At 41.4% G+C, this 24,037-nt stretch overlaps 2 protein-coding genes across 4 annotated transcripts; one reads left to right on the forward strand and one right to left on the reverse strand.

The window, feature by feature from the left end:
* The first annotated feature begins 1,876 nt into the window (after positions 1–1,876).
* On the forward strand, positions 1,877–12,059 carry LOC117528504. Its single transcript, XM_034191144.1, has 5 exons — positions 1,877–2,142; positions 2,179–2,256; positions 2,345–2,413; positions 5,038–5,330; positions 10,838–12,059. The coding sequence occupies exons 1-5, from the start codon at positions 2,022–2,024 to the stop codon at positions 11,699–11,701; spliced, it is 1,425 nt and encodes a 474-aa protein (XP_034047035.1). The 5' UTR covers positions 1,877–2,021; the 3' UTR covers positions 11,702–12,059.
* A 2,919-nt stretch (positions 12,060–14,978) lies between these two features.
* On the reverse strand, positions 14,979–22,441 carry ccdc97 (coiled-coil domain containing 97). Of its 3 annotated transcripts, none has more exons than XM_034190870.1 (8): positions 22,360–22,441; positions 22,075–22,243; positions 21,811–21,987; positions 20,627–20,786; positions 19,061–19,149; positions 18,729–18,918; positions 17,145–17,262; positions 14,979–15,214 (listed from the first exon to the last, which is right to left on the reverse strand). In XM_034190870.1, the coding sequence occupies exons 2-8, from the start codon at positions 22,201–22,203 to the stop codon at positions 15,088–15,090; spliced, it is 990 nt and encodes a 329-aa protein (XP_034046761.1). In that variant the 5' UTR covers positions 22,204–22,243; positions 22,360–22,441; the 3' UTR covers positions 14,979–15,087. The 3 variants fall into 3 exon arrangements, with proteins under 3 accessions (XP_034046761.1, XP_034046762.1, XP_034046763.1); XM_034190871.1 differs by having other exon boundaries at positions 22,075–22,227; positions 22,360–22,433; XM_034190872.1 differs by lacking the exon at positions 14,979–15,214 and adding an exon at positions 15,278–15,323 and having other exon boundaries at positions 22,075–22,423.
* Between the last annotated feature and the right edge of the window lie 1,596 nt (positions 22,442–24,037).

A 24,037-nucleotide genomic window follows, 5' to 3' on the forward strand; every position in this document is an offset into this window, starting at 1 on the left:
GTGGGACACATGGGACCCCCTGGCTACACCTCTGCTCATCATACTGTAATTTACTTATCTTTTTGTTGTTGTTGTTGTTAGTGGGACACATGGGACCCCCTGGCTACACCTCTGCTCATCATACTGTAATTTACTTATCTTTTTGTTGTTGTTGTTGTTAGTGGGGCACATGGGACCCCCTGGCTACACCTCTGCTCATCATGCTGTAATTTACTTATCTTTTTGTTGTTGTTGTTGTTGATAGTGGGACACATGGGACCCCCTGGCTACACCTCTGCTCATCATGCTGTAATTTACTTATCTTTTTGTTGTTGTTGTTAGTGGGACACATGGGACCCCCTGGCTACACCTCTGCTCATCATACTGTAATTTACTTATTTTTTTTGTTGTTGTTAGTGGGGCACATGGGACCCCCTGGCTACACCTCTCCTCATCATGCTGTAATTTACTTATCTTTTTGTTGTTGTTGTTAGTGGGGCACATGGGACCCCCTGGCTACACCTCTCCTCATCATGCTGTAATTTACTTATCTTTTTGTTGTTGTTGTTTGGGGGGGGCGCACATGGGACCCCATGGATACACCTCTGCTCATCACGCTGTAATTTACTTATCTTTTTGTTGTTGTTGTTAGTGGGGCACATGGGACCCCCTGGCTACACCTCTGCTCATCATGCTGTAATTTACTTATCTTTTTGTTGTTGTTGTTGTTAGTGGGGCACATGGGACCCCCTGGCTACACCTCTGCTCATCATGCTGTAATTTACTTATCTTTTTGTTGTTGTTGTTAGTGGGACACATGGGACCCCCTGGCTACACCTCTGCTCATCATACTGTAATTTACTTATCTTTTTGTTGTTGTTGTTGTTGTTGGGGGGGCGCACATGGGACCCCATGGATACACCTCTGCTCATCACGCTGTAATTTACTTATCTTTTTGTTGTTGTTGTTTGGGGGGGCGCACATGGGACCCCATGGATACACCTCTGCTCATCATGCTGTAATTTACTTATCTTTTTGTTGTTGTTGTTGTTGTTAGTGGGACACATGGGACCCCATGGATACACCTCTGCTCATCATGCTGTAATTTACTTATCTTTTTGTTGTTGTTGTTAGTGGGGCACATGGGACCCCATGGATACACCTCTGCTCATCATGCTGTAATTTACTTATCTTTTTGTTGTTGTTGTTGTTAGTGGGACACATGGGACCCCATGGATACACCTCTGCTCATCACGCTGTAATTTACTTATCTTTTTGTTGTTGTTGTTGTTAGTGGGGCACATGGGACCCCATGGATACACCTCTGCTCATCACGCTGTAATTTACTTATCTTTTTGTTGTTGTTGTTGTTAGTGGGGCACATGGGACCCCATGGATACACCTCTGCTCATCACGCTGTAATTTACTTATCTTTTTGTTGTTGTTGTTGTTAGTGGGGCACATGGGACCCCATGGATACACCTCTGCTCATCACGCTGTAATTTACTTATCTTTTTGTTGTTGTTGTTAGTGGGACACATGGGACCCCATGGATACACCTCTGCTCATCACGCTGTAATTTACTTATCTTTTTTATTATTATGTGGATGATGTTTTTGTGTTTCTGTCTATTGAAATTGTTTGTTACAAAGACGTTACAAAAATAAAAACAAAATGTCTGTGAATTATTTATTTTTCATGTAATCTGACAGCAGCGTGATCGTTGAGCTGCACAGCGTGTGCGCGCTGATGACGTCACCCCGACAGCTGCCCGCAGCTAATCAGCGCTGAGAGCTGCGCAGTGCGCAGCCGCTCTGCGCATCCGACGGTGGGCAGCAGCCATTTCTGCGCCCCGCGTCACAAACCGCGCAGCGAAAACAACAACATGCGCACATATAAATAACCTGACGTTTGGGAATGCGGACTCAACTCTGCGTCAGCGGCTGAAAACCGAGCTTCAAAGTTCAAACTAAATCTACCTACAGCTAAACAAAAAGGGAGGGAGATAGAAAAAAAAAAAGAAGCAAAACAACACAGGCTGCATGGAGCAGAACGCGCACGGAGGCTGCAACGACGCTGCAGCGGTGCACGTGAAAACAGAAGCTGCGGATGAAAATGCGTCTGTGCTGGATTTGTGCAGTCAGGATCCGCCTGCGCCCTGCGGTGAGACAGGCAGAGGAGGAGGAAGAGGAGGAGGAGGAGGAGAGCATCAGACTGCGGAGGAGCAGCAGGGTGACACGCAGCTCCACGCAGCTTCCACTGCTCCAGTTCTGTTGTGTGAGTGATACAAATGAAATCTACAGCCCCGACAATCTAACGGCTCTCTGAATTTGCTCTGTGATGGTTTGAAGTTGTGTCTCTTTAGATTCTGTGAGCAGTGACAGGTTCTTCACCACATCAGGGGATGGGAAAGCCTTCCTGAAGATAGCTCCAGGTGATTATGTAAAAAAAAAAAAATTTTAAATGATATTTTCTATTCGAGCTTCTGGAATATGACCACTTTCGACAAAGTTGGCTGCCTTTGGTGCATTATCTTAAAACTTCCAATGGACCACTTTCTTCTGTCATCCATGTATTTTTAATGTGTTTACAGTTATATTATGTGCTTACATAAATAAAATCAGTCATTTACAGGGAAAATCTGAACAACAAACTGATTTTTTTTTTTCTCCTTCTCGAGTATGACCCCATTTCTAGAAGAGCGCTGTGTGCTTCACTTGTTGTGAGGAGGCTCTAAACCTGATGTCTCTGTTGCCTAGCAACCATGCAAATTATTTGATCTTAAAGGGTTTTAGGATTATTTATGATCATGTTAGGGTTTAATTTTTATTAAGTGTCAAATTTGGAAATTAGGACACTACTTCTGATTCCAGACCACAGGTTTGCACACTTTCAGAAGTCTTGCACAGTAGAGGTGGGCGTTACTGGGAATTTTGGTATTGATCCAATACCAAGTAAATACAGGCCCAGTATCATCGATATCGATACCGATACTTTTTCATATTTAAGCTTCATAGATCCAAAGGATCCAAAAGACCTAGAATAGAATTTCACCATACATTGTACGTGACAACAAAATACTTTATTATCACAGTCAACATTTTTGTTTAAAAAAATATCACTCAACACAACTTAAAACAAAATTTCCTGAGGTAGAGGGCTGACAAACCACAATACAAGGGTGTGCTGCTCCGTGTTATGTGACACAGAGCAGCGCTGCTCTTACAGACAGAGAGTAGAGTTTGATGAATCTGTGTCAGTGCGTGCAGGAGAGAAAAAAGCTTGAGTATCGACCTTTTTACACGAGGATCGTTCAATATCAATACTAGCGTTGGTATCGATATTATCGATACTAGGATCAATCCGCCCACCTCTATTGCACAGTAATAGAATTGCCATGTGGTCCAGTCCTGGAATGTTCCCAATTTTGCAATTTGCACAGAACCTGCATATGCAGCTTTTCTTGAGCTACCAAAGCACCATGTTGATTCAGAAGAAGAAGGAGGGCTAAAGCTATGGTGGCATTAGCTACAAGCTACAGCAAGCTACAGAGGCAAAGCAACAACTTACTGTTCATTTTCAGTCAGTGGGCATTTTGCAGTGGCAAGAGGCAACGGTCATTTTGCCGCCAGATAGGTAGGGCCAAAATAGACCAGCGACTGCCAGTCTGAGTGAAAAGGCAGTGTAACATCAGCTAGCTGTGTGCTTGAGCAAAATTATCCAAGGTGGTGGAACAGGCTCTGAAACAGCTGTTTATATATATATATATATATATATATATATATTTGTTTGCACTTGGGGTCGCCACAGCAAATCCAAGGTGGATCTGCATGTTGAATTGGCACAAGTTTTATGCCGGATGCCCTTCCTGACGCAACTCCACATTACATGGAGAAATGTGGCAGGGGTGGGATTTGAACCTGGAACCTTCTGAACTGAAACCAAGCGCATTAACCGCAGCGCAAAGCTCGCTTTATGGTAGATGGAGGCACAAACCGGAAATGGCACAAACCAGAAATGGCACAAAAAAATATGCTCAGTTGGGAAAAAGCCACAAACCGATGGTAGACAAAGCCGCAAACTGGAAATCACATCGTGAGATGCTGAAGAGCTTCGCTCATTCATGTCCACGACATACATATTATGTTTCTCATATGTTTTATAAAAGTTTGAAAGAAATAAACACTTCTAAAACTAAAAAAAAATGCTGTTTTTGTAACCAGATAACACCTCTGAACTAATCTGCAAGACATCTTACGGAGATGTAGCGGAAATGCCCCAGGAACACCCGTGAAGCGAGAAAACCAACTACGTCACCGTTATTTGAAGCTAATGTAACCATAACTTATGTCAGGATTCAAAATTTCCATCAGTAACTCTGATTATTCAGCTTTGAAATTGTGGATTCTGGTGAATATAAATGAGGATCAGTGAACCTCCTATTTTGGGCCATGTTGGTTGTCATTTAACATAATAAATTGCTTTTATTCTTTTAAATATTGGTTTTAATAAGTATGCTGGCACACTGGAACATCTGGGCCTTTTTTTTTTGCCTGTGATTTATGAAACCTTGTTACTAATGGGGGCAGCACGGTGGCTTAGTGGTTAGCACTGTTGCCTCACAGTGAGAAGGTCATGGGTTCAATTCCCACCCGTGGCCTTTCTTTGTGGAGTTTGCATGTTCTCCCCGTGTTTGCGTGGGTTTCCTCCGGGTGCTCCGGTTTCCCCCCACATCCAAAGACATGCGGGTTCGGTGGATTGGAAACTTTAAATTGTCCGTAGGTGTGTGAGTGGGTGTGAATATGTTTGTCTGTTTGTGGCACTGCGACAGACTGGCGTCCTGTCCTGGGTGTACCCCGTCTCACCCTCTATGACTGGCGGGATTGGCTCCAGGCCCTGCAACCCTTAATTGGACTAAGTGGTTGACGATGAGTGTGTGTGTGTGTGTGTGTGTGTGTGTGTGTGTGTGTGTGTGTGTGTGTGTGTACTAATGGCATGGCTCCTGGTGGCCGCTGTTGTTTCTTTGATTGATTATTATTAAAACTCCTGTTGTTGCAGCTTCAGTGATACCAAACACTCCTCCTGAGAAGACGATTCCCACAGGCTCAGACTTCTCCTCCAAAGCTGTGTTGTGTTTGATCGAGGCTGTTGGGCGTCGCTGGGGTCTGTATGAGACTCGGGAACGCTCCCAGCTCTTCCAGAGCGTCCAGGAAGAGATGGCTTCCAAAGGACACATCCTTCCTGTCGAAAAGATCAGACGCAAGTGGAACAACCTGATTGTCACCTACAAGAGAGTCAAAGACCGCAGCCGTGAGACCGGACATGCTAAAACATCCTGGGAATTCTTTGATGTAAGTCAGAATACAGAGACACACTCATTTGTATCCTTCCACCCAAGAACAACATGTTCATGGTTTGACCAAGTCGAATTTTTTAAACACACCAAGTTTATATTTTATGGTTACAGCACTAATTTGGACTTTGCAGCTTGTTCAGGAAAACTGAACTGGTGTGTGCCTGAGTTGTAAATCAGAAATCAAATTCCGAGTGCTATAAGGGTTTTCTCATATTTAATTTTTGGCACAGAATGTGTTGCTCCACAAACTGTTTCAGAAAAAAAAAAAAAAAAGGATTTGGATCGTACCTTCAGACAACTACTTTGTTTTTTCTTAATGACCTTTCTGACCTTTATACCCCCGTCACACATACGCCGATTGAGTCCGAATGGAGTCAGAATGACGCATTCGGCCACAGTCTGGAAGCTGGAATTGAGGAGGTCTGAAGACTGATGGATTCCAGTCTATGAGCAGTCTACATATTTGGTTCCATTCACTCAGCTGTCCTGAGTGTGTTGCACATGTTCAAAACATTCTTGGCGCGGTCGAGATGGGACGCACATCCAGCGGCGGTCTATGTCCAGTTTCTGCATCAACTGATGTCAATCTACATATTCTGACGCAACCTTGTCTCACAGAAAGTCATGCTTCAGCAGCACGAAATATATATTAATCTATTGGTTCATGATATTGCGACGAAAAGCGCCTCATTTTCATCACGGCAGCACAAATTCATTCTCATTCATTCTGTGATGGCTGCATGAAATTAAAAGTGAAGCGGTGGGGGTCGGGGGTGGTTATGGTTAGGGTGGGGGGAAGGGGTAAGATTAAGTTATGGTTAAAGTTAGGTTTGGGGGTGGGAGTAGGTTTAGTAATAGTAAGTTAAAAAAAGCTCCGTCACGAAAATTGGACTCATTTCGTCACAGGAGCACGAAAAAAAAAAACACAAAAAAAAAAACGTGAGACTGGGCTGCCTGACGGCATCATAACAGCATTTGAAACAATCCGATCGTGGTTGATTGAGCTCTGAGATGGATTGGTCATGGCAAAGCCTGCCGGCATGTTGTGCCATGTATGTCCACCTCCGCTGGACGCCGGCCAGGGAGGGCAAAGGAAGTGTTGATGTGTAATAACATGTATGTGGCACACATTCATCATGTGCAGTGGGTGTGAACAGTGTGCAATCAAACCGAAAGTACTGTGTGCCGCTGCATCATGCGTCAGAGCTGAACGGATCACACCGCTGTAATATACATATTACTTGATCACCATCTTACTCTGTAGGAGGTATGAAGTGGAACTGTATCACCAGGCCATGACAAGATTATTAAACATGAAACTCACCTTCGTTTCACAGCACAGGGCACACATGATCCAGAAACCACAGCCTGTGGTAAAAAGCCTCTCACCCGGCTGCTGTGTGCCGCAAACAACCACCGCAAAAAAAAAAATAAATCCCATGTGATAATCCAACTGACATCACATGTACAGAGTTGCGTTGTGCTGCTGAAGTGAGCAAGATAAAAAAAAAAAAGAAAAAGTTTGCTGGAAAGGCTGCGTCTGATGCATGGTGTGAAAGCTTGGCCCATTGCCAGCAAACTTTCAGCAAAGGTGTCCAGTGTCTGGCAGTGGGGCGCAAGTGCGTGCGCACACACACACACACACACACACACACACACACACAGAGCTGAGTGATCATTGGCTGAGCAAATATGATTAATACATGGAATAGTTTTGACTGTGTTGAATGCTCGGTTTGCAAAGTAAATGTCAAACAATGTCGATGTACACTGGATTCTATGACATGTGACATATGTTACTCTGTAAAGCCTCGGCCCCACCAAATAATAATCCATGAATAATGAGACACGCATGGGTGTGTCAGCGATTATTTGAAGAATGATCTAAGTTTTAAGCTACCACGTACCCACAACTAAGGTGCCTCTATGTACCAGGTATCATCTTCTAGTGAAACACAACCGACCTGTCATTTGAGCCCCGTCCAGCCTCAAATGGCTTGGGTCTCTGCATATGATCCACGTCAAACCACATATGATCCATGTAGCGCCATGTAACGCAACGTGGATCATCAAGTTTGGTCCAAACCTCCAGCCCTCCCACACTTTAAAGTGTGCGATTTCAATAACAGCATCCATTCAAGATGTTGTCACATTTTTTTAAACGCAGTCCAAAAAAAAAAAAAAAGATGTTGCACTGAGTGAGTGCGCCAGGGGATACAAATTGTGATGGGGATAATTACTTTGGCATGACACTGGCCAATGTGCACATCCTTGCGCCAGGCTGCTGTTCACTTGTGTTCCAGAGTCATTAAATACAGCAGTTCTGTGTGTTCACCCAGCTCTCTGTGACCAAAAAAAAAAGTGCCACAATGACGTGGCCGTTTTAATTATATACACCTGTAACTGTGTGGATCAATCACCTCCCCCCCCCCAAAAAAACAAAACATATCCATAACCAGACCAGCTAGAACCTAATCATGGGTTGTTGGACAGTCGCCTCTGCACTTCTTCTCGCTGGCTTTATTTCTTCCACGGCTTACGGTCGTTTTGACACCGTGATCCAACTTTTAACTTTGTGTTCGTCCGTTAAGTAAGTAAGTCCCTTCGGCTGCTCCCTTGTTTGCACTCGGGGTTGCCACAGCAAATCCAAGGTGGATCTGCATGTTGAATTGGCACAGGTTTTACGCCGGATGCCCTTCCTGATGCAACTCCACATTACATGGAGAAATGTGGCAGGGGTGGGATTTGAACCCGGAACCTTCTGCACTGAAACCAAGCGCATTAACCACTTGGCCACCACCCCTGCTAACTTTGTGTTCATCTGTTAATGTGTGCAAAATCTTTCTTTTACAAGCTCGCGTTCTGAAATGCTCGTCTTGAATGCGAGTCATTGCATCAGCACGCATCACAGTACACCTTTAACAAGACGTTCTTCTATCGTAAATATACTTTTACAGCTGCTTATAAAGAAGGAATGAACATGCAACTCTTTTACCAAACTATTAAAACATGACAAATACTTACCTTTTAACCTGTGCCAAATATGTTCTCCACCTCAGTGCACGAGACAGAAAAAAAGCTCCAAATGAAACATCCTCAGTGATTAAAGGTGTTTTCAACATCCAAGCTGACAGAAAATGATTAATCCACTACAAAATAATTACTTTATATATACAGCGCACAAAGCAGGTGGGATTGTACTGCGCAAGAGGGCTGAGCTTGTCCAAAACAGACTGGCCAAAATAGCAGTCCGGTCCTCGTAGCCACCAGGTGCTGGGATAATGGGCTTTTAACAGCCTCTTAAGCACCACACACATGCCTCTAAAATCCTTGTTTGTCCTCGTACACAAACTGGCCCACGCTGTTGTTGCTAAATTTTGAACTTCTTGAAATTAGCGCCATGCTCAGAGATGAGCCTCATTAGCCAAATATTCTGCCTCTAAGGGCCTCTCAGAGCCACTATTCTCCTACGATTGTTAAATAACTAGACTCGTACCAAAAAAAAAAAAAAAATGCTACGTGGCTCATTATTCACTGTTCATTATTTGGTGGGACCAGGGCTTAATGTGATAATTAAGCATGACACATGGTGCAAACTATTCCTTTTTAAAACCCTATTAACCAATAATTTGCATCACATTTTACAAAAATTGGAGCAACTGTATATTTTGACCCCTGTACAAACTGAAACTGACCTTTGTCACCATTCTTGCTGTTTTTACCTCATAACTCCATAACATTCAGTCATAGTCCAAACTATACCTTTTTGGAATATTTATGATCAGAAAAATAGTCATACTTTTCAATATGGTTGGACCATTTTTAAATTTTGACCCCTGTACAAACTGAAACTGACCTTTGTCACCATTCTCGCTGTTTTTACCCCATAACTTCATAACATTCAGTCATAGATAGTCCAAAATATACCTTTTTGGAATATTTATGATCACACAAATAATGTGTCATACTTTTCAATATGATTGGACCATTTTTAATTTTGACCATTTTGACCCCTGTGCAATTTTTCATTGACCCCTACCTGGCTGCCATACTGAATTTTCAAGTGGCCAACACTTTTTTTCTCAAACACTTATTTGTGAAGAACATTCATGCCAGATCTGATGCTTGCATCACCAAGTGAACAATTCTGGTCAAAAAGTCATACTTATCTGCTCCACTATTTCTTTTCTTCCTTTGAAGCCCAAAAGTGGAAATGGTGTCTGTCAGATCCACATGGTTTCTGGGGAATTCCCTTTGGCAACAGAATATACACAAACATGACTCCAGCCTCACTTTCATGCCATAACAATGAGGAGTTTTCCCATATTGTTGTTTCCCAACATTTGGGTTTAAATCTACTGGAAAAAGGCTAATTCTGCCAGAAATATGTGGAATTATTTCCAACAACCTTGGTGAATGATCCTGTAATGATCATTTTAGGGTTAAAATTGTGAAATTCTGTGAGGTTTGAAGAGTCTGACATTTTGCAATTTCAGTATGTGAACTGTCATTGGGAGCAAATAAGCAGTTTGCATGCAATACTGATGACGATCGTGCTTACACGCTGCCAGCAGAACATTTTTGTCACTTTTAACAATTCCACTGTAGAACGCAATTTGTCATTTTTGTTTTGTTTAATAAGACGTTGTAGTGTTGCATACATTACACAAGAAATTTGAATGGAGTTTAGAAGTTAAAGATGTGTATGTACGTGGGTTTTGGGGGTGGGTGCTCAAAAATATTCTTATCTACAAACTGGGGGCTGGTAGGAAAAGTTTGTGAACGACTGGTCTAATTGACTTTCATCCACACACCAAGTTTGGTGGAATTTGATTTGATGTCTCAAATCAGAAAAAGTTAGAAAAACATGGAAAATGCAAAAAACAAACAAACAAAAAAAACAACAAAAAACTGCAGTGATCCTACATATACTTTGACTTCTATTGGTGGTTTTCCTTGTCTCCTTACACTGATGTCCAAGACATGTTCAGTGCCATGGAATTGTTCACATATTCATCCTCTGACTGTAAAAGTGATGATTTAATCCTTATTTTTACAATAAATTGTCCCATCCAACTTTTTTGGAACATGTTGCAGCCTTTAAATGTAGGAATGGATGTATATTAACAAATGAAATGAGGTTGGCCATACTGTCTGCAATGAAATAGAAGTCAAAGTACATTTAACGATTGCAGAGGTTTTATTTATTTACTGTATTCATTTTCCATATTGTCCCAAGTATTCAGTTTGTGTTTGTGATGTACCTTTGGGTTCAATTCACATTTCATTTGATGAGAATATCTGATGTTATTTCCTGAAATAGAAAATGTGCATTTAAATTATTTGAAGCCGGATGTTTAGATGTTGTGTTCTGGCGTAGTATTGAGCTGAAGGAGGTGATCATCTTGATACATCTGCTCGAAATTTCACTTATGATCTCACTGAACCTTGGGCATCGTCCCTTTTGACGTCTTTTATCGCGTCTGTCTTTCCTTGCTGTAGCTGATGGACGCCACACTTTGTGACACAGTTGGAAATCAGATCGTCTACAACAAAAGAAACAAAGGTGGAAACACTGTCCCAACACTTCCTGCTCCCATGTCAAAGGTCACCAGTAAACCGCCTGTTCCACAGCCGGCCAGTGTCGGCCGTCTTCATAGTGACTTCACAAACGGAGTGGAATCAGCCACTCAGCCTTCCACCAGCAGTCAGGTCAACATCATCAGCAGTAAAGACGGCGCTGTGGCTTCTGTGGCTGCAACGACTGTCTCCTCAGGAACAAACACTCCAGAAATCAAACCCTTAATTGTCCTAAACGGTGACATTGTTCCAACAAGCATGAGTCCAGCCACCCTCGTTCCATCTCCCTCATTCATCTCATCACCTTGCTTCTCAGAATCTCTTTCTCTTTCCCTTGGAACGAGCAGTAACGCGGACCTTAAAATGCGCTACGTCAGCCCAAAGGCGGCATCTTACTCATTAAGCGGCGTGTCCTGTCACCATAGCAAAGCGCCACTGAACGACAGCAAGAATCTCCTTGGCGTCTCATCGTCGTTCTCCTCCACTCCTTCCACCTCCTCCTCTCTGCCTGATACTGCCACATCACAGACAGGAGGACCACACCAGAAAGGATCTGAAGAGCAAAGCAGCATCGGCTTGTTCCAGGAGATTCTCAAGCGACAAGAGGAGCAGGCCTATTTGGACCGAGTGGTTCGTCGCAGGGTTGAAGCCAGAGAAAAGCGACGCGAGAGGAGGGAGATGCGGATGATGGAGTCCCTGGGGAGAATAGCTACAGCCCTGGAGCTGCTCTCCTCCAAACAGGATACAGTCATCGCACTCCTGCAGAGACTAGCTGATCGGAAATGATGAAGGATCACGGAGCAGCCGCTCTTAAAGGGGTCATACTATACTCATTTTCAAAGCTCTGTCACAAAACATAAAAACATATTTGTACTCTTAAAAAAAATACCCCATAGATGTTGAGGTGGTCTCTTATTTTCAGGTTTCAAAGAAATATCTTGTTTCTGTGCCTGCTGCTTGCCACAGCTCCTCTCCCTTTGGAGGGGGTGGCGCTTGTCTCTCCCCCACAGATTGTGAGTGCATCACGCACAACAGACCGACTCCAGATATCAACTCCTTTACATATGTCACAATAATCTCAAATGAGCTATATCAGACCTAAAGTTTCTTTAAGAAAATTATTCTAGTGTGCACAACTAGGCTGGGTGTGATTTTAAGGATTTTTAAAATAAGGATATGATTATGGTTATTAGGTAAGGATATATGACCTGTTTAAGTTGTCTTGTGTTTAACGGGACGGGTGTTTTTTATATATATATATATATATATATATATATATATATATATACATAAATATATATATATATATATATACATAAAGATCATTGTGTTCATTTTCTTAAAGTGGAACAAAATTATTTTGTTATGCATTGCTGTGTTGAATAACAACTAAAATAAATAAACATTTCAAACCTGATTTAATCAAGTTAAACAGAAGTAAACTACAGTTTAGACTGTAACATCAGTCACGTCCTATTTCTATATCATCATATTAAATAATTTTGAATACAATATTTTTTTCCTTCAAAAACAATGTCCTACAATGATTTAGAATTTGTAGACCTATATAAACAGTCACATGAACAAGTTTGGGCACTCTTAAGCTTTTGTACGCTTTCATTTTGCTATGATTAGAAGAACTTTCAGAGGTTTCCGGATTAATGTTTGAGTTAGTCCCATTTAAATTTTTGGTGAAAATATCTTCAATATGATATAAATTAAATAAAAACTATGTAAGCCAAAATAGGCAACCCTTAGTGAAACACAACTACATCACTCCTTTCACACTTTTCTTTACACAAGAAGATAGAAACATGAAAAATCCAAATCACTGTGTTCATTAAAATCAATCAAGAAGAAATATAAACAGTATTTCAAATCTGTCTGGAGGAGGTAGTCATCAAAACCTGAGTGATTCTCGAAATTGTTGGGGAAAACCACCAAGTTACCCATGATAGCCTATACTATATAGGCTTCTGCAGCTGCGATAGGGAATCTCCATCCATCCATTTTCTTCCGCTTATCCGGAGTCGGGTCGCGGGGGCAGCAGCTCAAGCAAAGCAGCCCAGACCTCCCGATCCACACACACCTCCCCCAGCTCCTCCGGGGGAACCCCAAGGCGCTCCCAAGCCAGCTGAGAGATGTAGTCCCTCCAGCATGTCCTGGGTCTTCCCCGGGGCCTCCTCCCAATGGGACGTGCCCGGAACACCTCTCCAGTGAGGCGTCCAGGGGGCATCCGGAAAAGATGCCTGAGTCACCTCAACTGACTCCTTTCGACGTGGAGGAGCAGCGGCTCGACTCCGAGCTCCTCCCGAGTGACCGAGCTCCTCACCCTATCTCTAAGGGAGCACCCAGCCACCCTGCGGAGGAAACTCATCTCAGCCGCTTGTACTCGTTCTTTCGGTCATGAGCCAAATCTCATGACCATAGGTGAGGATCGGAACGTAGATCAATCAGTAAATCGAGAGCTTTGCCCCCTACTCAGCTCTCTCTTCACCACGACGGTCCGATACAGCGACCGCATCACTGCAGATGCTGCACCGATCCGTCTATCGATCTCACGCTCCATCCATCCCTCACTCGTGAACAAGACCCCGAGATACTTAAACTCCTCCACTTGAGGCAAGGACACTCCACCGACCTGAAGAAGGCAAAGCACCATTTTCCGGTCGAGAACCATGGCCTCGGATTTGGAGGTGCTGATCTTCATCCCGGACGCTTCACACTCGGCTGCAAACCGCCCCAGTGCACGCTGAAGGTCGTGATTTGACAAAGCCAACAGAACCACATCATCCGCTAACAGCAGAGACGAGATTCTGTGGTTCCCAAACCAGACCCCCTCTACACCCTGGCTGCGCCTAGAAATTCTGTCCATAAAAATAATGAACAGAACCGGTGACAAAGGGCAGCCCCGGCAGAGGCCAACGTGCACTGGAAACAGGTTTGACTTACTACCGGCAATGCGAACCAAGCTCCTGCTGCGGTCGTTCAGGGACTGGATAGCCCTTAGCAAAGGACCCCGGACCCCGTACTCCCGGAGCACTCCCCACAGTTTGTATTTCTTGATTGAATGCATATTCAGTGACTTGGAAATGTGTGTGATCCATCCTGACTTGTTTTTAGAAAACTGGCTGTAAAAATAATCTATTAATAATCCTCATATTTAGTTTGTCCAATTACTTATTCACTTTGAAAATGGAGCCACTTTCTAAAAATAATTCCAAAACTGTAAAAGCAGTATTTTGTTTAACCCCTTTAACGTAAAGCAAAAAGTATTCCACAGATTTTAATTTCAAATCTATTGTAAAATTGTCACTGCCCAAATACTTTTGGACCCAATTGTGTGAGTAAAGGCTTCCCATAATTTGGTATTCCATGTTGGTTTTAATATATATATATTTTTTATTTAGAATACATTTTGTCTTCACGACAAGATTTGTCTTCACTGTAACTTTACAGATCATAATTTAGAAATAATAGAGATGCCTGAATTTTATTTATTTTAAGTCATAACGTGTGTAAAAGCCCAAGATTTTTCATTCCATATAGAAAATATTACTATTTGGTCATTTATATACAAAGTGTTTTTCATCCAGCCACTGCAAATAACATTAAAATGACATAAATTTTGTTAACTCAGAGCTTCTTCTGAACTGTTTTATTTTCATACTTACACATTAGTGCTGATATTCTATGAAAATGATTAGTTTTTCAAAGTTATTAGCTTCACTGAAGGATTCATAATCCTTTATACTTTTTGAACTCTCACTGATGACCTGCATGTTTTACCATCAAAGCCATGAAAATCAGTAACATGTAGTGGACACTAGATGGTGGTCTATCATCTCTGCTTTGTGTCCCTCTTTACAAATTCAACTATAATTACAATCTTATTGATAAAGCTGAGCACCATCATCACCCAGAACAGAAATATTAATATGATTGATGAAATAATGAGCAATAAATCAATAAAAATCCAAACAAATATTTGTTAAATTTATAGTTTACTGGATGGTTATATTTCTATACAAATAATCAAAAAAACAAGACTTATAAAATATGGCAAAGGCCCACAAACACTTTATTGTGAGCACATTCAGGCAGAACAATGAACCAGTACAAATCTTGTATTGTGAGTTTGTATTTACAGTCCAAGACGAGTGTAAAAACTGTTATGCCATCATCTTTTCGGCATCTTCTTCCTCATCTTCTTCCTCCTCGTCTTCATCAAAGTACTTCTCCTCTGCATCTCTGCTGACGATGTCCAAGTTGTCATAATCTGGGTTCTCATCCACCTCGCTGTAATTCAAATAAAAGCAAGTTTTGGTAAAACAGTGATTCACCTGTTTTACATGACGTTTATGTTCAGTGTTTCCTCTATTTTTCGGTTTGTAGCAGTTGGTCGCTGCTGCAAAATTATTGCTGCCACTGATTTAGAAGTGGCTTCTCCGTGCATGGATATTTGTTTGATCTGCATATGTGCAGATATCGAAGCAAACATGGTAACAAAATATTTTACAGCGCCTGTCTTCCTCTCTTTCATGATCACAGAGCGAAAACAGGCAGCAGTCAGTGCTGCCACTGTGCCAGTTACAAAAACATTTCACTTTGCTTAAAATACATGCCAACTCTGTTTCTGATGGATGCAATGTGTGACAGACCCTCCTTCCAGGCCAATCATGTTGCAAAAAACAGGTGCGACTTATACTCTGGTGTGACTTGTAATATGTTTTTTCCTCTTCAAGAGGCATTTTCTGACACCTGCAACTTATAGCCCGGAAAATGTTATATTAATTCTTAGAATGCTTATAAATGGAACACATCTTAAGGGAGACTTGGTTACTAATGACTATCTCAAACCAAATCCTCGTTTAACCATCTGCTTCACATCAAAAGCAGGGAGCTGGAAAACAAAAAAAAAAAGAAGAAAAGAAAAATGTGCTGCAACAACACAGCCACTTTTTAACGTTTCAGTTTCACTTTTCTGTTCGGGCAGCACAGTGGCCAAGTGGTCATGTCACTTACTTTCAAAACAGGTGTTTTCCGGTTCAAGACCACCTGTGCCCATTGTCCACGTAATGTGAGGATGGATCAGGAAGGGCATCTGGTGTGAAACGGACCAGATCAATATTGGATCTGCTGTAGCAACCTCGAGCTAAAAGGTACAAGCTAAAGAATTTCTAGTTTCATTTCTCTGTTTCCACACTCAGTTTACTTCCTTGTCTGTTTGCACCTGAGTGAGAAACAGAATGGTAATACCTGTTATACAAGGCACTACACATGGCCTAACCCGCCAACTGGGCAAGCGCAATACCAACAGTAGTCAGGAAAACATCCCTCAGGTGTTTTATTTATTTATTTATTTATTAAGATTATAGGAAGAAACCTCAAGCAGACCAGGCTCACTGGGGTGATAATCTGCTTTCGCCATATGAACGAAAAGAAAATGACAAAATGAATGAAAACCACGACAAAGATTTGTTATACATGCAGAGTCCACTGGTTGCAGCAACCGATGGCTCAAAAGAACAGAGTGCGATATCATAGATGTAATTCCTCTCCCTGTGATTTAAGTCATGTTTTTTTTTTTCTTTGCCCCAAACTTCAACCATATTGGATTTCGTATTTTGATGTTATCGCTCATGTTCTCGGAGTCAGGCTGGAGCCTTGTCTGCTGATCACTATTTTTGGAGTTCCTGGAGTCCCCACTGTGTCCTTTACTAACTCACAGGTGGATGTAATTACCTTTATCTTATTGCTAGCATGACAAAGAATATTATTATCCTGGAAAACCTCTCGACCCCCATCCATTTCTCTATGGCTGAAAGACCATGTTTTTTTTTTACTTGAAAGAAAAAAAAAAAATCAAGTTTATATTCAGAGGGAGGGATGATGGTGTGGTATGTATGTCCTCTCTCTCTCTCCCTCTCTTCCTCCATGGGGCCTTTGACATGTTGGGATGTTCGAGTTGTAGCACGTCTTTTTTTTTTTTTTTTTTTCTTTAGTTGTCCTTGTTCCTTGATGAATACACACTTTAATGTTCATGTGTTGAATTTGTTCTTAATGGGAAAAAAGATAAATGTTAAAAAAAAAAGACAACCAAGAGGTGAAGAGTAAAGTCCCACAAAAAATGGGCATCTGGAGAATCAGTTTTTGGGTTAGGTGAGAAACCTGAAGGAATTTGACATTTTACAGGTGGAAATGTGCAGTCTGTGTTGGTGTGGCTGACCTGTAGTTGAAATCCTTGTCTTTTCCATCGAGGAAGTGTTGGTGCATCTGGCTAATGAACTCCTCCCTGAGCAGAGCCTTCTCCTCTGTGTTTGGCTCCCACTCCTTCTGCATTCCACCTGCCATAGGAACACAAAAAACAGCCCACACTGTTTCAGAAATTCTGTTTTATTGACCAACATTAGTTTTCAATATAGCTAGAGTGCCTTGATTAGAGAGAATAGCGTCAACTCAGAACATGGTGCCATTTTGGGTTCAACTGCGCTGAACTACTGAATGAATCTTTTATGTTTTCAACCTTTATAAAATTTAACCGCATACAGCAATGCATCCAGGTACAGGTGCTATCAAAATAAATATAAAAATAGTTAAGCTATCAAATTTACAATTGATGATTTATTTAATTAATTTAAAGCCTGATTTATGCAGCTGCTGCTCTTTAACTCTGTAATGACGTGAGTGACAGTTTTAAAGATCTCCGTCTCTGGATTATACTTTATTCTGGACTAATTTGATCCCCAACAAACTTTTCTTTCTACAATCATCACCTCCAAATCAAAGGTAAGCTGTACATTTTCCTCTTTTACCGACTTCGTGCTGTAAATGTGCAGACTTTTTTGATCCATTTACCAACATCCGCACAGTAAAAACTATTATAATATGATGGCAGATGAAGGATTGAAAGCAGAAAAGTGTCAAATCACAGCCTTTTGTGTCTGATTTAACAGGTGCACGTCAGGCTTCATGTCCAGTCTAAACAGTTTGAAAAAATAAACGGTTGGACTTTTAATCACAGAAATGACTCCGGTCCCACTTTCCTCAAATTGGCGGGTGTCGGAGATGAACTTTAATTTGTACCTCTGCACGTCCAGACTGCACGGAGTTTTTAATGGAAAAACATTATGATCAGACAGGACATTTTATTTGATTTGAGCAATATCTATGTAATGGATTAGTTACAGTCAGGAGGCGATGAACAGCTACGTGCGCGTCAGGCTGCGGGTCCGAGTCTGAGCACGGTGTGAAAAAAAACGGTCAGGCTTTTAATCACAGAAATGACTGCGGTCCCACATGTGAGGGTTTTTAATGGAAATACATTGCAATCAGACAGGACATTTTATCCAATGTGAGCGAAAATCCTCTGTACAAAATCCTTTATATACGATGTTTATTACATGGAAAACAATACAAAAACTTTGGGACTTTTTTGTCCGGGGCCTGCGAATATCCGGTTTATATGATTACGGTTTAGGTGAATTTTACTGTACAGGGGACTGAACAATTAATTTACCTTGTAAAGCTTTGAAGATGAAGTTGCTTCCATCCCACACAGCTGACTTTATTTTCCCAAATTTTTCTTTTGTTTGAATCTGAAGGGAATCTATACGTGTCTATTTGTGCATCCAAATGCACAACAACCCAGCATTTTCAGCAAATAAATTAAAAAATAGCTGGATTTCCATGCAGATAGATTAACAGCGAACACTATTTTGAACTCCAGATGGCACCTTGAGTCACGTGACCAGTTCTTTTTGACTCATCTATCAAGGCACACTAGATATAACCCCCCTCCCCCCACACGCACCATCTTCCTCATCCTCATCTTCCTCTCGTGCATCGTCCTCTCTCTCTTGCTCCTCCTGCAGCCTTTGCTGAATGAGTCGCTCCTGGTAGGTGTTGAGGAGGAGGTGAGCCAAGCCTCCTGTGACGCCTTCCCCTTGTCCTGCACCCCCCTGTGCCCCATCTAGCATAGCCTCTTGGGAGCGCTCCAGCAACTAACACAACATTATTCAGAAAAATAACAAATCAGATACAAACAGACGGTGCAGCCGTGAAAAATCATTCAAGGAATTCATTTGTATCATGCAACAAAACCTAAAGTAAGCCCTTAAGATGCAGAGTGCCCTCTGCTCTCACCTCCTCGTCCGTCAGGTATTGGCCGATATACTGCTCATACAACAGCGGCTGCCTCATCCGCATCTGCTCCTCGCTGAAGTATTGACCCTCTGTAGGGACGTCGGACAAAACAGTTAATCCTCTGGACACACAGTCAGTGCCAAAGAAAACCACACTTATCTGTCAAACCTCAAACTACTTTTATTTATTTATAATGATTTGGGCACGTGAAATTTAAGTAATTTCTATTCTCACAAAAATCTCACAAAATTTCTAAATAAAACAAAGAATCTGGCTACACCTTAGTGACATATGGATGAACTCGCCTTTCAGAATGGCAATTGTGCTTGAATCTTATTGCTAAGTAATTTTAAGACCCATGAAAAAAAAATACAAAAGGTGCTACGAACAGGGTTGCAAAATACCCGGAATTTTCAAAGTTGGAAACTGATATCAGAAAAACTGGAAATCGGAAAAATTGCACATTAGTCCAAAATCTTGCAGCATAATCTTGGTTAAAATGACCACATTTAATACAATTTCAGTTGAATTTCTACTCTGTACTGTGCATTCCTCAATCACCTGCACAGATCATTTGTAGAATCCTGCACAGTACAGCAGGACGAATTGATGATATTACTGGTGTAAATATGTTTGATCTATGGTATGAAAGTTTAACTAGCAAATACTAAATCTAAATGTGTTTATACCTAGCCAGTAAATCAGAGAAGCTAAATGTAAGCTAGCTAATGCCTTTCAGAGGCTAGCTATCATGGTGCAAGCTAGCTCACCAGTGATGCTGTTTCTTCTGCTAGCCAATCTGCTTAAGACAAACTTAACATTTATACTTATGTTTGTATATGATACAAATTGTGTAAATTTCCCCAAATTTCCAGTTATTTCTGTTAGATAAATTTGTGTTTAATTATTGTTTTCTTTATTTGTTTTGGCATTAAAGTAGTTATTTTACATATGATTGTACTCTCGGTTTTATATATTTTTCTTTGTTTGTGTATCTGCTGGAATGTGCATGTTGAATTGGATTTGGCCAGTTTTAACACTTAGGACAAAGAGATTCAGGTTACATTATAAATCATATATGTCCCGTTATTGTACGGGTCTTGGGCAGGGGAGGGACCTCCCTCGAATGCCCACGGGGACCTATAAGAGAAGGATTTTGCGAAATAAGGTCCACCCTTGTCACGCCAATGTTGTCTTTTATAAAAACTGTTTGTGTCCATTGTTCGGGGTTCTGAAAGAGCGGATCTCGTCTGTGAGAGAAGTTCTTCAGAATCCAGGCCCGGTATTTTGCTGTAATTTCAAATAAATTTAAAAGTGCGTAATAGTTCGAATTTGGACTTTGTGAGGGGCGGTGTTACAGAAATAACACTTCCCATCAGTTCCCACATATATTCTTGTTAATTGTCACACAAACTTTCCAACATTTTACAAAATGTCCGAGTTTAACTTCCCATGGAAAGTAACTCCCCCCCTTTGCAAGCCTAGCCACAAATCACATCTTGTAGCAGATGAACAGCATTAACTTTAATCACAGTTCCAAGTATTCTTCTTTATCAATGCTCCTACCCTTCTGCAGGGCTCTGAGGGCAGCATAGCGCTGGTTCCGGACCCTGGTTCTGTTAGCACTTCCTGCCGCTCGTCTTTGTATCACTCTGCTGTAGTGCATGGCCCGTGGGTCTGAGCCCACATGGGTAAAAGCTGAGAGATGCTGGGGTTTTAGGTACGCCTGTAAAAAGGTTAGAATGCCTGTTTGAAACATGTTAAAACATTAAATTTAATGTGTACAAGATTTTAAGGAGTACTGCACAGTATCACACGTGTGAAGATACGTATTAACGATTTGGCCTGTCCTTGGGCAGGTAATGATTCTGTGCTGTTTCTTTGCAGGATCACACAAAATCTACTAAACTAATTTTCTTGAAACTTGGTGAAAGCACTGAGTATGGGGCCAAGGAAGAAATCACTATCATAGATATCAGCACTCTACACATGCTGATCACCCCCCTCCCCCCAAAAAAGATCTGTGCATTATCTCAGAGATGAGCAGCGCCAGTGAACAGGATCTGAACTGTGACCAGCTCCTTGTCCACTGAGCTATCTGTTCTACACAATGTTAAAAAAGGAAGGAAAAAAAAAAAAATCCTGGATCCGCATCCTTAACCCCTTTAAAATGTAATCATTTTTCCTTGGTCCATAAGGCACCCTCTCACCAACTTTCAAATCCAATATTAGAATACTTCTAATTCGCACACTGTGCAATATTTTTATGAGAGCTAGCAGTTTTAACACTGTGCAAATGGCAGCTATATATTTTTATTATTATTTAAAACCAAAGAAATGAACAAGAAAAGGAAATTTTATACTTCTATTTGAGTATATGCCCTTACAATCTACTTTATGGAGTCATTCATGGTATTTTACAGTGCCATGCATTTGTCTTTTTATGAGTCACATGGTGTGACCTCAGGACACATCATCATAAAAACAGAACAATACCAGTGCAGGGATCAAATTTGTGCAGTATCAGAGCACCAGAGTACCTCACTCTTGAAAATAAAAGTAGTGTAATTTGGGAGGAGACATCAGGTTTAGAGCCTCATTAGGACACCGGAAGCAGCATGCAGCGCTCTTCCAGAACTGTTGTTCAGATTTAGATGTGCAAAACAAATTCAGTTTGTTCTGGATCACAGATGGCAGTGGAACACGTGCACACGCATGATGAATGTGTGTTTCTTGGAGTGATCACATACATGGTACCTCTCCATGAACACCAGCGGCCTGCTGTTGTACTGATGCAGCAGCTCCTCTCGGCGCTGATCCAAGGTCAGCTCAGCCTCTCCAATCTGCTGGCTCTTCACTTGGCTTCCACTCCTGGCCACAGCTTCGACCACGGCCCTCACACAGTCAGACTCGGCAGCCTGACCCACCTGTCACACCAGAACATAAAGATAAATCAAGCCCAGCCTGAGACACGGCGTGGATTCGAAACCACGAGCACCGCTGATGATTCCAACCTGGGTGTGCTGCGGTCGGGAGTCTGCAACGGTTTTTAACTCGCATCCAAGCGAAGGTGTCAGTTGTTCCTCTGGTGTGTTCTTGTCTTCAGATTCTCTGTGATCGGGAGACTCGATCTCACCCCACATGCTAACCAGCTAACCACCACCAGCCTGTGGAGTCAAACAGCTACAGTTAGCAGAGATATATGGTATGGTTGCTAATTTAAATGCATTTTCTCAACGTCTTTCGGCATTAATCACATGAAAATATGGTCAACCTAAAAAGGTTAATTACAAACGCACCAGTTTATTTACATCCCATTGGTCCGTCACTGTTATTGATCCCCTTCCGCGCGACCACGAAGAAAGGTTCCTGCCGTAACGTGTCTGGCGTCAACTCAGAACAAGGCGCCATTTTGGTTCCAACAGCGCTGAACTACTCAATGAACCTTTAATGTTTTCAACATTTCTTAAAATCATTTAACCACATAAAGCAACACATCGTGGTACAGGTGATATAAAAAATATAAAAATAGTTAAGATATAAAATTTACATAAATTTACAATTTATGATGACCAACGCGTTACTCTAATCTGACCACTTTTTTTTAGTAACGAGTAATCTAACGCGTTAATCTTTCCAAATCAGTAATCAGATTAAAGTTACTTCTCCATGTCACTGTGCGTTACTATTATTTTTCATTGTGGGTCGATAACAGCATTAAACTTGGTCTGTGGGCAGGAGGTCGGGGTTCGACTGAACTGCCCACTTTAAGTGAGCTGTGATCTTTTAATCCGCGGTTTTTTGCAGCTGCTCGACTCGTCCTCACCTCTTAAAGGGCGGTGATCAGCACACCTGCACTGAACTTTACAAAGACATTTTTATACTTTTTTTCCTCCTTTATTTAGAATTCTGAGCTGAGCCGCTCTGTATCTGGTCGTTAAAAACAGCTGATCCTCCGCGACAAGTCAACAACTAACACTATTTTCCACTCAAATGCACCTAAACTCTCTTTCTGAGGACCACATGATGTGAAAACGCAATAAAACTTTCTTACCTGTAAATCTGGTCATGTTTTCTGCATAAATAAATGTTATCCATTCTTTGTGCTCAAACGCCAAAGCAGGGGCGAATCTAGATGGAATGGGGGCGTGGGGGAGGGATGTGCCCCCCTCACAACACCCCTAGATTAAAGGTGCAATTTTGAAGCCGTTTTTTACTACAAATAATATTGCTTAAAATAATAATAATTTCGACAAGTAAAATGTTTAGAGAGAATTTAAATGTTAGAAAAATGTTAGAATTTAATAGTTACCTTTATAAACAATGTAGGCTCGAAATTGCAAGTTTTACTGTTACAGTGCTGTCAACAGTTAAATATGAGGTCAAGAAAGACGTCTTTATTTTACTTTTTATAAAACAAGTATTTATTTTCATTGAAGTCAAGAAAGGGTGACTATAAAGTGAGTTTTGGCAAAACAGGTATCATTGTCATGTTGAGGTGGCAGAGGGTTGTTGTCGGCAGCTGGGAAAAGTAACTAAAAAAGTAACTAGTAATCTAACTTAGTTACTTTTACAATTGAGTAATCAGTAAAGTAACTAAGTTACTTTTACAATTGAGTAATCAGTAAAGTAACTAAGTTACTTTTTCAAAGTAACTGTGGCAACACTGATGATGACTTATTTAATTAATTTAAAGCCTGCGATTTATGCAGCTGCAGCTCTGTAACTCTATGTCATATAATGACGTGTGACAGTTTAAAGTTCTCCGTCGTTGGATTATGCTTTATTCTTGATTAATTTGACCCTCAACAAGCTTTTCTTTCTACAATCATCGCCTCCAAATCAAAGGTAGGGAAAGCCGGGACACAGTGGATCAGAAATGTTGTTTTGTGGCAGCATAAACACATTATGCATAGGTTTAGGTCATTCTATTGTGGATTTAATACAGCAAGTTATTGTTTATAAGGCTGTTATTTA

This window comes from Thalassophryne amazonica, chromosome 16 (assembly GCF_902500255.1).
Source record: "Thalassophryne amazonica chromosome 16, fThaAma1.1, whole genome shotgun sequence".
Classification (NCBI taxonomy): domain Eukaryota; kingdom Metazoa; phylum Chordata; class Actinopteri; order Batrachoidiformes; family Batrachoididae; genus Thalassophryne; species Thalassophryne amazonica.